This window comes from Phaethon lepturus, unplaced genomic scaffold (assembly GCF_000687285.1).
Source record: "Phaethon lepturus isolate BGI_N335 unplaced genomic scaffold, ASM68728v1 scaffold6001, whole genome shotgun sequence".
NCBI lineage: Eukaryota > Metazoa > Chordata > Aves > Phaethontiformes > Phaethontidae > Phaethon > Phaethon lepturus.
This window is the reverse complement of record NW_010518395.1, coordinates 14,356-27,100: the sequence shown is the minus strand read 5'-3', so window position 1 is coordinate 27,100 and position 12,745 is coordinate 14,356. Positions and strand designations below refer to the sequence as shown.

At 37.4% G+C, this 12,745-nt stretch overlaps 1 protein-coding gene across 1 annotated transcript in view; it reads left to right on the top strand.

Moving 5' to 3' along the window:
* LOC104628206 (regulating synaptic membrane exocytosis protein 2-like) overlaps nucleotides 1-12,190 on the top strand; it is a gene marked incomplete at its 3' end in the record, with an annotated part of 88,069 nt that extends 75,879 nt beyond the window's left edge. The window contains exon 6 of the mRNA XM_010296715.1: nucleotides 11,949-12,190. Within this exon, the coding sequence (XP_010295017.1) occupies nucleotides 11,949-12,190 (242 nt within the window). The remainder of the gene's footprint in view (nucleotides 1-11,948) is intronic.
* Nucleotides 12,191-12,745: the final 555 nt, after the last annotated feature.

Below are 12,745 nucleotides of genomic sequence, written 5' to 3'. Positions count from 1 at the left end.
TAAAATATCAATGGTTCAAAAGAAATTATATTAATTCATATTTGTTCTGAAATCTGTACTTGGAGTAGAATACAAATCATTTAAGAAATCTAGCAAAGTCACACGTTTCTGTGTTATTCATCATCTTCTATCAAACCCTTGGAGACCTATTTTTTCTTGTTACTTTGGAGTAAGTACAAAAGGTGAATAGACTCCTTTACAGCTAGTAAATTTATTTTGATCCACTGGCAAATAATAAAGTAATGAATTTGGAAGTACACATTATTAATACAGTGAACAGTGAAAATACCTCATTTGAACCAGTCTGCAGCTTTGATATATGGTGCCCAGCAGGGAATGTGGACATTTTTTCTTTGACAGCAACACAATATCATTGACACTACTTCCACCTCCATGAAATGCAGCCTGCACTTCAACCTCTATTGAGTCAGCTCTGACCTGTGATCCAGAAAGCACTGATGTACTCCTGTTAATAAAGGTTCTTTAAAACCAATATATCAGTAGTTTAAAAAAAAAAAAAAAAAGTGCTGATGGAAAGCTCTGGAGACATGCAGGTAAATAGGGATGAAGGGAAAAATTAAAATGAGGATTTGAAGGAAATATAAATGTTGAAATTAGTTTTTGCACTTTTAAATGTTAAAAAGACTCATTTTCTGAAGATATTTAAAACTAGATTGACTCATAAGTTTTCAATAGACAGACTTTTTTATCTCTATTTGTACAGGATTGAGCACGACAAGAATAGCAATAGCAACAACTAACTGTGGGGTAGAAACTTATAAAAACAAGGAACTGAATGTTGAAGCCCATCAGACTTTTCTTTCTTTGCTATTACGATTCTGTGGTTCTGTGTGTTTTCAGTATTTTAGTACTGTATGCTTTCACTATTTTTACCTGAGTACTATTTTAATAGAAAAGTTAAAATATTCTGTAAAAATAATATAGTTCCTTTTCCGATTCCTCTAAATCTACTTCATTAAAATAACTTAACCTTCTAAGAAACAAACATAAACTCCTTCTTGTTACTTCATAAAAGTATTTCTGAAACATAATTACTGGTTTTGTGCCAGTGCCTTTGAACTCATTGCCAGAGCCATCTGGCAAGTATGATTATTTTAACTAAGGATCAAGGGCCCAGTGCTCATCTTACTGTTGATTACTTAATACCTATGGTTAGGTGATACTCCAGTGGTTTGGCATTGCTCATCTATCTGTTTTTAACATTATTTGACCAAGCATCTGAACATTTTGGTTCAGTACTATCACTGTACCTGCATGATGGTCATACTGAGACTATAAAGTTCATAAGGTGCTACCTAAACGAGCTGGGACGTGTGTCAGCAGGTGGCCTCTAGTAGGAAATAAGCCTATATATTTCCCTCCAAATATCACTGTGAACCCAATGCTTCCCAGATTGTAGCCATAACGTGAGCCCAATTCTTATGAAGGCCCAAGGTAAACGAGAGGAGCCTTTGCTCCAAACAGGCATGGTGTGAAACACGCACGTTGCCTCAGCAGGGAGTTTTGGTCATAGATCTGTCCTCCCCTGGTCAGAAGAACAAAGTTTGCAGACTTGTGTTCAAAAAGATATAAGCCAAGTTTCTTCACAACATTTTCTTTTTATGATGGTCTTCGGTTTTCTGTATGCTTTTCTAATTTCCCCCAGAGGCCCGAAGTGACTTCTTTGAGGTCATGATGTCCCACATGTCCTCTTTGATTGAGGTAACTATGGCTTCAGATCACTTTTTTGTGTCCATTTAGCTCTCAGTCCCAGCAGGTCAATTCAAAGAGATGCTGTGGGTTTGTGAGATGTCAGCAGCGCCCGTTACAGCCCTGATCCTTAGGAGTCCTCAAGCAACCTGAATTTACAAGGAATGAAGGAAACATCAGCGTTGCATTATTCTTCAGAAGCCCACTGCCACACACATTCACATGAACAGTACAAGGAGCGTGAGCATACCCACACTGTACAGTACTCATCTAAGCACTCCAGTCTTTCATGAGTGAAGTGTAGATGCTACAGTGAAATCCATATTGACTACAGCACTTTATTTAAATAAAGCCCTTCCAGGACATCCCTGTGTATTACGGGATTTTTCCCTTAATATAATCTCAGTAGCGCATCCTATCCAGTTCCTGCATGTCTATCTTTCAAAGTTTTCTAGCTGTCAATGTGATTTCTAAATAAGAAAATCTTCCTTCTAGCTACTTTCAGTTTAGCAAGTAAAGATGATAAATCCTGGTTCCTCTTACCCTGAGGCAACACATGATGTCTCTTATCTCTATATATTTTTGAGAATTTCTGCCTTCAAGTCTGAAATTTTTCTCACTTCCCCGACTTGATTTTATATTACTTCTCTGGTGGTTTTACATCTGGGAGACATAGTGGATTTAAAATCTGGTTTATCTATTCACTGCTTGCTTTTCATTTCATCGAGCTCTCTTCAGCCCTTCAAGGAACAAAGCTGGGCAGCACTGAGCAAGCCTGCAGTGTAGCAGGTGACGTAGCAGTAATAATACAGGAAACAGAATGACCCCTCTCTTCTGTCTTTGTTGGATGACTGTAATTCAACAGTGTGTTTCAATAGGCACATAACATTTAACTTTCAGATTACGTACATGCATGGTGCGTTTCTGTAAGAGACACTCAACTAAATCAGGTTGCCTGCTGTCAGTTCTGATTTGGAAAGCTTGTTGTTAACCTGCTTTTACAAATGCAGCTGCTTCTTTGCCAGGCTGGGTTAAAGATGCTTTCTAAATTCAAGTATTTTGGATGTTATTCAAAACTGACTGTCTTTATTTGGAATGTACTTACTCTGTTGCCAAGCCTTCAGAGCTCATATGGACTACTTGGATTTACAAATGCATATTGAACTAATATGACAGCTGACTAATGCAAGACTTTTAGACCTCAGCTAGTTTTCTCGCTAGCGTTCTTTTGAATTCACAGATAGTAAATGACTGATTTAGTTCACTGTATCAAAGGAAGAGTTTTCTGCAAAGATTCACTACTGTTAGCAGGGTAATAAAGCTTTTCCATAACTTTGTAAAGGAAAACTTGAAAGTTTATGGACAGTAGATTAATACAAATATAATAATTTTGTTATAACATTAATCTAATTCAAATTAAAAAGTTACTATAAATTTTAAAAATGTTATAAATTGTATTTTTATATACAACTGCCCAATTATTCTCTCAGAGATGGTGAGAACTTTTATCAAAAATCTGTGAAGCTCTGTGAAAAATTCAACTGCTAGTGTTTGGAAACAGTTATCTGTTACAGTGTTTTTTCTGCATCGCTCATTTATTGTGGCAATGTTTGGTAAGTAATCCAATGGCCTGACCCTAAATGATTTTGAAATTTGTTCCTATTAAAAAAACTTGTTAGGCAGGATATGGAAAAAGCTGTACATGTATTAATTTATAATAATAAAGCAGTGTGCAAAGCTTGGTATCTAGCAGAGCAGGGAAGATCCAGTTCAAGTCAACCTATGTACCGTAACAGGTGAGGTATTTCTGATTTGTAATGAAAGAGACCTTTGAAACAGATACTTCATAGAAAAATGTTGTTTTATTTTGAGATGGCCACAGAAGTTTTCTTTGAATAGTAATATACATAACAAAATACATTCTAATCACTGCTTATTGTTTCCCACCAACTTTCTTGTTATAATTTCAGTAAAATAAAACTAATAATTAAGTCTGTCCAGTAGCTATTAGAGGTTATATCACAAATGAGTTAATAGGATAATTTTTGACCAAGTGAATCTCAGGAGATTAAGTCATTATAATTTTGAACCTGCAATTTCTCTCTCTGATGTGAGTTGGCAGATGAGTACATGCATTGGCTGGAAGCATTGTTCCCATGGAAATGTTATTTCCTACATTACAGCTGTCCCCATAATGCTGTTTTTGTTAAATTTCTTCAGCAAATTAATGAAATGAGAGCCTCTCCAAGTGAGTTAAGAGATCTAAGAATGGCATTACAATTCCTCTCCTGCTTGTAAAAAGCTATAAACAAAGTCTTCACTGGGTCTTCCAGTCTCACAAGAGATGTGTATTAGAAAACATCTATTACAACAATTGAAAAAAAAATTGTTAAAATCCTTTCCCTAGGACATCACAGCACACGGCTGTACTCTACACTTGGCAAAGTGACTTTTTACTATTGCAGGTGTTTTATTTTTGTTAGGGATCATTACCAGACAACTAGGCTAAATGACAGGAAAGTAGTAGTATTGACTTTGCATTGGGAAGAAAAGAAACCTGCAAGATCTGCCAAATGACATAAGCGTAAATCTGATTCTCCGATACATACAATTTTGACAGAGCAACAAGATTATATATTTTCATTTCCAATTTTGTTTTAAAGTCTACTGCAAAAATACAAACAAAATCCTCAAAAATCCCACAAACAATGTACAGTACAATGGATATATTGATATCTTCTCCTTCACATTTCAAAATATTAAGAATATTGTAGATTGGAAAAAATGCCTGTGCTTCATGATATTGGTTTTAGTAAATGTATTTGTTGGTAAATGAAAAAAAAAAAAAGATTGTCATAATAATTTTAGTCTATCAGTTGTACTTAGAAACAGATAGAATGGCATTTTCATTTATTCTTTGTAAGAATATATGATATTCTTTGTAATTTGGTAGTGATTACAGAGTCACTGAGTGTAAGGATTCTGTACTGCTCCCTGTGCTGCTTTCTGCCACGGACTGTTACGGTTCAGGGCCAGGACCTTATTGAAAAGTCAGGTTTATATAACATAAGCAGTACTTTACTCCTGCTTTTTTCCTGCTGATGTGATGTCAACTTACCAGGTTAGTGAAGAGGGAAGAGGAAGCTTTTCTGCATTTACCAACACAAAACGTCTATCTTGTCGGTATGTTAGTGCGGAAGATAACGGAAGGAAGAGCAGGGAGAGGAAGAAACAGGAGAAAATGCTGAGTAGCAGTTATGGGTTATGGGAAATGTTCAGTTCAGTTCAGCAAGTCACTAGCTAAGCTATAGAACTGAGGTTCCTGGTGCTGGGACTTACTTTGAGCTAGTAGAGGGACTGTGGTATTATTTAACAAATAAGATACACGGAAAGAGAGGTGTTCAGCTTGCAAGAGTCTGATTGTCGTTTTGATAAGTCAAGGAGAGAAAAATGAGATGGTGTCAGAGGATGTCTGAAAGGATGTGATCTGTGGTTTTTGAATGACGGTGGTGTCCTAGGATTAGGGTTTGGGCCTGTTTGTCATTTGTATTTCTTGACTATGGAGAAAGACTAAGTCAGTGTATTTTCCTAGTTTAGACTTTCTTGTTGCTGCTTGTTGGATTGCTTAATGTGAAAAAAGAACGGGCAGTACTGCCCTGTGTAACAATATAGGATGCCTGCAAAATCTTCATGAGGTTCTTTAACTTGTGGGACTTGCTTTTTGTAGCTTTCAGGAGAGTCATTGTCTTTACTTCCTCCATCCCTGTTCTGGTTGGTTTGCCACATATTGTAAATCTCAACAGGCATGATAAAGTATAAGGACTTCCAGGTGTCAGTGGCTTTTTTTATTTTATGTTTTGAAGGTTCCTGAGGAAATTTGGCACTTACGTTACTAATCAGCCAGTTTCTGTTTCTGTGAGCAAGAATTTGACCAACTAGTGAGATGCCGTCCAACTCTGCAACTGGTTCAAAAGGTGCCACCAAATACTGCAGGTTTCTAACTACGGAGACAGGGCAAGACTTTCCATCTGGTACATATGAAACAATGAGGATTCATTGTGTCTGCAACGGCTTCATGGAAAATGTATCAGCAGCCAACAATATTACCAATTAGTTCTAAAATTAGTATTTTCTGTAAGCTCATTAAACACCTTTAAAGCAAAGTCAATCAGGAATCAGGAGAGGTTGGATGAAGTTTCTGACTTTTTTTCTTTATATGAGTAAACCAAGTTTTAATGCAGAACCTGTTTATCTAGGATCTAGAGCATTTGCTCACAGTGCATTCCCTCTTACCTGGTACAAGAGTTCCCACCTGTACTGCTGTATCGTAAGCAGTGGCTTCAAAACAGTTTCTCTGCCTTTAGGGCAGGATCCTTTTGCACTGTGAAATCTTCCCTCTCTTAACCCAAACCTCACAAACAGTCGTTTCCTTTCTTGGTCAGATATCAAGGAAGTGGTCTGTCTAAAGCAGGAGATACCAAGACTGAAGTAAAGATCTTGTGAGACCTACTTCTCTGCCTCCTTAGGCACTTCATGGTGTTCCCCTCTGGCTGTGTATCTACTCCAGAAGGGATTGTTTGCCAAGTAGCCAGTCTTAGGCATTGTATCTTGGGAGAGTTTCTGTGCCAGTGTTTTCTAATCTTTCTGTAATTCATCACAGATCTTGACACACTGGGGAGAAAAATAAGGTAAATTTCTGATTATCTGCTATACTAGAAGTATGGAAAACCTTGACAGCAAATTTTATTCCAGAGACTAATTGTATTCCTTGTTATGAAAATAAGTGGGTCTCTGCAAAGAGATCATGAAGATCAATGCCCTTAAGAAATCCAGAAACAACATTGCATTTTTCAGAAGGCTATGTATGAATAGCAATTTTGTACTTGCTTACTATTTTTCAGGAAAAAAAAAAAAAAGCTTGAAAACAGTTTGAGATCTGTAGTATCATCAAGGAATTTAAGGCTATGTCTATACCAGTAAACTTGACAGGGCCAGGACATAGTCCTAAGAGCTGTCCCGTGATCATCCACATTGTTAAAGAGTCTGTGTCCTCCTTACCATAGCATTCTGCTGGACACACCAATAAGGTGCCCCTGATTCAGCGCAGGCACAGTTCTGGAGATAGCGTGGGTCAGGGTCTGTTTCTCCAGGCAGCGTGCCTGAGAAAACCCTGCTTTGGGCAGGATGTAAGCTAGCTGTGTGTATGCAGGCTATCAAGGTCAGAGAACAGGCCTGAGCCATTTTATTAACTACTGTAGGTGTGGCACAGTCTTCGGTGACAATAAGGACCGTATTAAATTTCCTGTCATAGGTATCTGTCAGTCTGACTCCCCTTGGTTGGCTAGCATGCTGTATTTTTAAGAATAGTATCTGGTGCTTAGGGTTGTCATACTTCACTGTTGGCTTTAAATTACAAATATTTGTAGATACCTTACTCTAATTTCTTTTCTAATGTCTTATTTTTCTCTTGTTTGTTTTGAAGATCTTTCTACTTTAGCTTTGAGAAGGTATTCTAAAAATTATCCATAGCGTAGGTGGCCACAAACAGTTAAAGTTAAGAAAACGACCTATAAAATACATAGGAAGCTGTCGTGCCCAACTTGATCCTGACTATCTGGAATAATTATCACTGGGGAAAATATAAATATGCTTAACACCTGGTTTGAGTTTGCTTCAAGTAGACTTTTTTCTAGATCAGGTTTTAGGATTTGTTTTACACTTAGCTGTTACTAGTAATTTAACATGCATTTGAGTATTCCCTCTCCTTGTTTGTGAAGAGACTACGGAGGGATACTGTATTTTAGGAAGTGTGTGTGAAGATACTTCTCACAACTGCGAACTAGAAATGAGAGTGATCGGAGTTGAAGGCAGAGTAGAGAAATCTTTCCTTTTTCTCTGTTCACTGGAAAATTGAAGCACCTAACCGGAGTTTCTAGCCTACTTACAAACAGAGACCGGTCTGCAGTTCTCAGTGTTCTCAGGCAGTTTCCTGAATTTAGGTGTAATTCAGGAAACAACATTGCCATGAGCTTTGCCCATCACTGTGCTCTTGTTGACTGGTTGGTCCCCGTGAGCCAAAGCCAGTGGCCTGGCTGTCACCTTCACTCTGCTATTGCTGTACGCTGTGGGCGGCCGTGCAGCTGGGGTTGCGTGATGATTTTGTTCTTGATTTGATTCTAATAAGGGTGATTATTATGCCGTTATGACCATGTGATTGGAACTAGCATACTTAATTCTTTTATTTAATTTTGGGGGTTTTTCCCCCATCTGGCTGCATATTCTCTTTGCAGAGGATATTTTTATATCTTAATATATTAATTATCTTTAATATAATATCTTGCAAGGCACCTTGAGAACCCTGGTTTTAGTACATATCTATTCCTATATCTATCTATTCCATATATATTCCTATATATGTTCCCATATCTATCATTCTATGGCTCATATAATCTCATAACTTACTTTTATTTAATGTCAGTTTTAAAATATTGTTGTACGTATTTAACTAAATGTGTGTCTGTATTATTATGTTTGTGTATATATACATGTAAAGAAAACTTCATATGTAAGTAACTTCTGTCTCCTGTTAAGAGAAAAGGTTGTAAGATTTACTCTTTTGCTCTAAACCATCTTATATTTCTGTTAATTCAGGAAGGAACTAAACCTGACATACAAGACTGTATTTTTGGGGAATAATCCATTTCTGGCACTATCAAAAGGCAATTGGGGTAGAAAGATAGCTTCACTGGTGAGGATACCAAGCATCTACCAAGAATAATTAGTGAGTTAGGGTTTAGATGGACAGAAACGGTTTGAGGTGTTGATGAAGGACTTGGCTTGCTCATGACCACTGCAGATTTACTATGAAGTACTATAAGCCACTCAGAACTCTCCTAGTACAAAAAAAAGGAGTTTTTTTGTGAGAGAGGAATTGAGAAAAATCAAAGCCACTGCTGTATCATGGCTTTCTCCAGGAGCTATTTGTTATTTGGGAGCATAACAAAGATGTCTCCTCTGCTGTTTTTACAGAGGAAAAAAACCAACAGCAACCCTTTCATTAAAGGAAGATGTTTTTAGAACTCTACTGAAAAAAAAATAGTTTTGTGAATAGACTTGCAATATTAGCCATTTGTACTAATATTTGGTATACCCACACGCATCTAAATCCCTTTTTCCTTTCTTGAATTCTCTTTCCTACTTTTCTCGGTTGGTCAAAAGAATGTGGCTGAATGAAGTCTACCTCATTGTTGGCAGGTGTACACAGCAAAGCTCATCTTGCGATACAGAAGCCTTTAGACAGCAGCCAAGGAGCAAATGTTTGTAATGCATAGTACTTTCATAGTTAACTGCATAGTGAAATTAGAACAACTCTGTTTGCATGCCAACCTTTCTAAGCACATTGATTTCTTTAGTAAGGGTAATTATTGTAATCCATTGCACTTAAATAGAATTATACATCTTGAAAAATGACACATGAAGCATCTCACAGGCACACTAGAGTCAGGAAATGGGAACTTTCTCCTCAGTGTAAGCTTTATGAGAAAACAGAATATTTCTGGTTTTACTGCTATGACATAAGACCTTTCCTAAATGTTAATATCACCTATAAAGCAATGCCATATTTATTATTTCCTATTAGTAAATATGACAGGAACCCACTAATTTTCTGGATATCATTCTTGAAAAATGGATCATTGGAATAGGCTGTTCTGCAAGCAGTAAAAATGTTACTTCCCCTATCAGTGTGTTCTGTGCAAATGAGCTCCTGTATGCAACAACAGAGATTCAGTAATGACTTACACTACAGTCGTTCCCCAAAGGGGAGTTCATAAGATCTCGCTCCAAGGATCTGTTTTCAAAACAGTTTTAGAAACTAAATAGCTCTAGTTTTCTACTCCTGTGTCAAATTTGAACTCATTTTTTGAAATATTGAAAGAGAGAGACCTGACACAACACAGTCACATTATTCATATTTCCTTAGAAAACTTGGGTTAAAAGTAGCATTACTGGCTAAGGGGCTCTAATTTTCTAATTCTTAGAAAAAATTTGCATAAGATAAAGTTGAAGATATTAGCTCTTCCCAACACTGTTCTTCCTAGGTCTCTCTAGTGTTTCGTATATGCAAGATAGTGTTGAAACGGAGAACCAGTTTCTGTGGCATCTCGTTTCTGTGAATCAATCCTGAAAGGTGTTAGACTGAAAGAAAATACAGCATGTAATGTTATCATCTGACAAGTAAGTTATCATAGTGATAAAAAGTCCCAGAAATACAGATCCACTTTCTTTTTTCGTTCCCTGACATCTTCACCCACATACTATCCCACTCTTTGCTTAGTGTTAAATGTACCAATGTGAGTCAATGTGTGCTAATATATAACAACAGAGAGTTAAAAAAGAAGAAGAAAAAAATGTTCAGGTTATAACTGTGTTCCAGTATTTTGTAATTGTCTGTCCAGGCAAGGCCACGACAGCGCTCTCTCAGCTTTGTTTTGTGCCTCTCCATCTCTCGATCCAAACTCTCATTCATATTTTCCCTTATAACTTCCTTCAGAAGCACACCCAGTATTTGTTGACTTCGTGGTAGAGGTCTACTTCTTCTGTAAAATAGCTTTTATGTTTTCCTCTGTGTTGTGGCTTAACTCCAAGTGTTTTATGCCTTCATGCACATGCAGCTGTCAACTAAACAGCAAAGCACTTTATGGGTACCTCTCAAATACTTTAAATAGTTGCAGCATTGTTCCAAATCTTGTGCCTCATCTCATTTCCCCTCGAATCAATGAGAAGAGACCCAGAGATCCCTTGGCTTTTGAGGGCACTGCCTTAACTCCATAGATAAGTTTTGTGTGTGTTGGCAACTAAACACCACACAGCCGCTTGCTCACTCCCTCCTGGCAGGACGAGGGAGAGAATCGGACTCTGGTGGGATGGGGGAGAGTATCAGGAGAGTAAAAGTGAGAAAATGTGTGGGTTGAGATAAAAACAGTTTAAAAGGTAAAGCAAAAGCACACAAGCAGAGCAAAACAAGGAATTCATTCACTACTTCCCATCAGCAGGCAGGCGTTCAGCCTTCACATACTGCTGATTTACACACAAATGAATAATTTCCCCTGGTTTCCAGAAATATTCCACTGTTTTGTGGATTGTCTAATAGTGTATCTCCTGGGCACTTTTTAGTTAGATGCACTATACTGAACAGAATAATGTGGGTCTAAGTTCTGTGCAAAAACTTCATTGAAATAGAAATATTCTCTATTTCTTTTTTTTATTTATTATTTTATTATTTTTTAAATTTATTTATTTTCAGGCCCATGTGTGCTCCAGAGTTTCCAGGTCTGGATGTTTGTCCAGACACCTACCAGTTAGATGTCAGGGCAAAATTTGGATAGGTACTGCTGTCATCGCTGTAGATTGTCATTTCTGTCTAGGGAAAGGTCCCTTAGCCTGAACCCCTGGGAGGTCAGGACCCCCTGGGGCACGTTGTGGCATGCTGCAGCAGATAACTTAGATGCATCCACAATAAAGCATGTAGAAACAGTCTATAAATGAGTACAAAAGGTGTATTAGAATTAAATTTCATTTATCAGTAAGGATGATCTAAGTCGCATAGCGGGCAAGCATTGTATGAAATACATATATAATACATGTATTTGTTGCTGAAGAGAGGGAGCAAAAAAACTTAACTGCCCATTACTATGTAATTTCATCAAACCCATAGGATGACTGAACTAAAACAGATGACTGAAAACATCCTTGAGATGTCTGAATGTTAAGAAACCAAAGCTAGGCTTCAGACCAATATCCTCTCATTCCACTCAATGATGAATCAAGTACCTGTTTCCCAAAAGAATATGGATTATTTGTGTGTGTATATATGTAACAAGAGGGGCAGAGCACTGACTGCAGATCTTAAATTTCCCAAGCAAAAAGGTATATATGATATACTGATGTATGAATTCTTTGATATGCTTTTTCTGGTAATGTCTTTTAAGACAATCAGTAAATAAGAGCTTGTTATTTAAAAAAGTATTTTAATGAGTCAAGTGTGCTTACAGGACACCAAACAGGAACCTAGAATTGAAGTTGTTCCTTTCTACCTCTCAAAACCCAAACCCTACCTGTGTGAATTAGCTGCTTTTACCCTCCAGTCTCCCAAAACCTTCCATCTGAAACCTGTCCTTTTTGTCTTCCCCTTTTTACTCTTCTTTGTCTGCACTGTTTATCCATCCACTGCCTGACAGTGTCTTTACATCCAAAATGCAAAGCAGACAGATGGGCGCCTCAGGAAAGAACATGACTAAGAGCACCAGCATCAGCGGGGACATGTACACACTGGAGAAAAACGATGGCAGCCAGTCGGACACAGCAGTGGGCACTGTTGGCGGTGGCAGCAAAAAGCGACGCTCCAGCATCGGTGCAAAGATGGTCGCCATCGTGGGTCTCTCGCGAAAAAGCCGTAGCACATCACAACTCAGCCAAACTGGTAGGAACTGGATTTTTTTTTCCCCTCTTAAATTATCATTGAAATGTACATAATGTATATGCATTGTGGTTTAATCAGTTGGATATCCTGTTGAAGTTGCCTAATCAACAATATTCTAGGGAATGAAGATAATGTTCAAACATCTTTTTTCTCTGGACATTTTACTAAACGATTCTTTTTTTTTTTTTAGCAAAGATCCTTTTCAGGTTGGACTGAGGCTTTTATTTTCTTCTTGCTGGAACCTACTTAACGCACTAATTCCTTACTTCTCAGGAGCCAACAGAAGCTGCTCTACTGTTTGGGGGGAATCCCTACTGGCAGTTTGTGAAGCGTTGCTGAAATGTTGCAAAATTCCTTTGCTTTTGTGATGAGTAGTGTTTGTGTATTTCAATATGTTTTTTTTTTCACATTTGAACATGAAATCTTATTTTGAAATTATTTTCCTAAAAAAAGTGATATATTATATTTTACTACTTTAGTACAACTGTTTTATTGCTTTTTAATTCACTTCTTTTCAGCCTACAAGCATATTCACCATCAGTATAAATTTTCCTC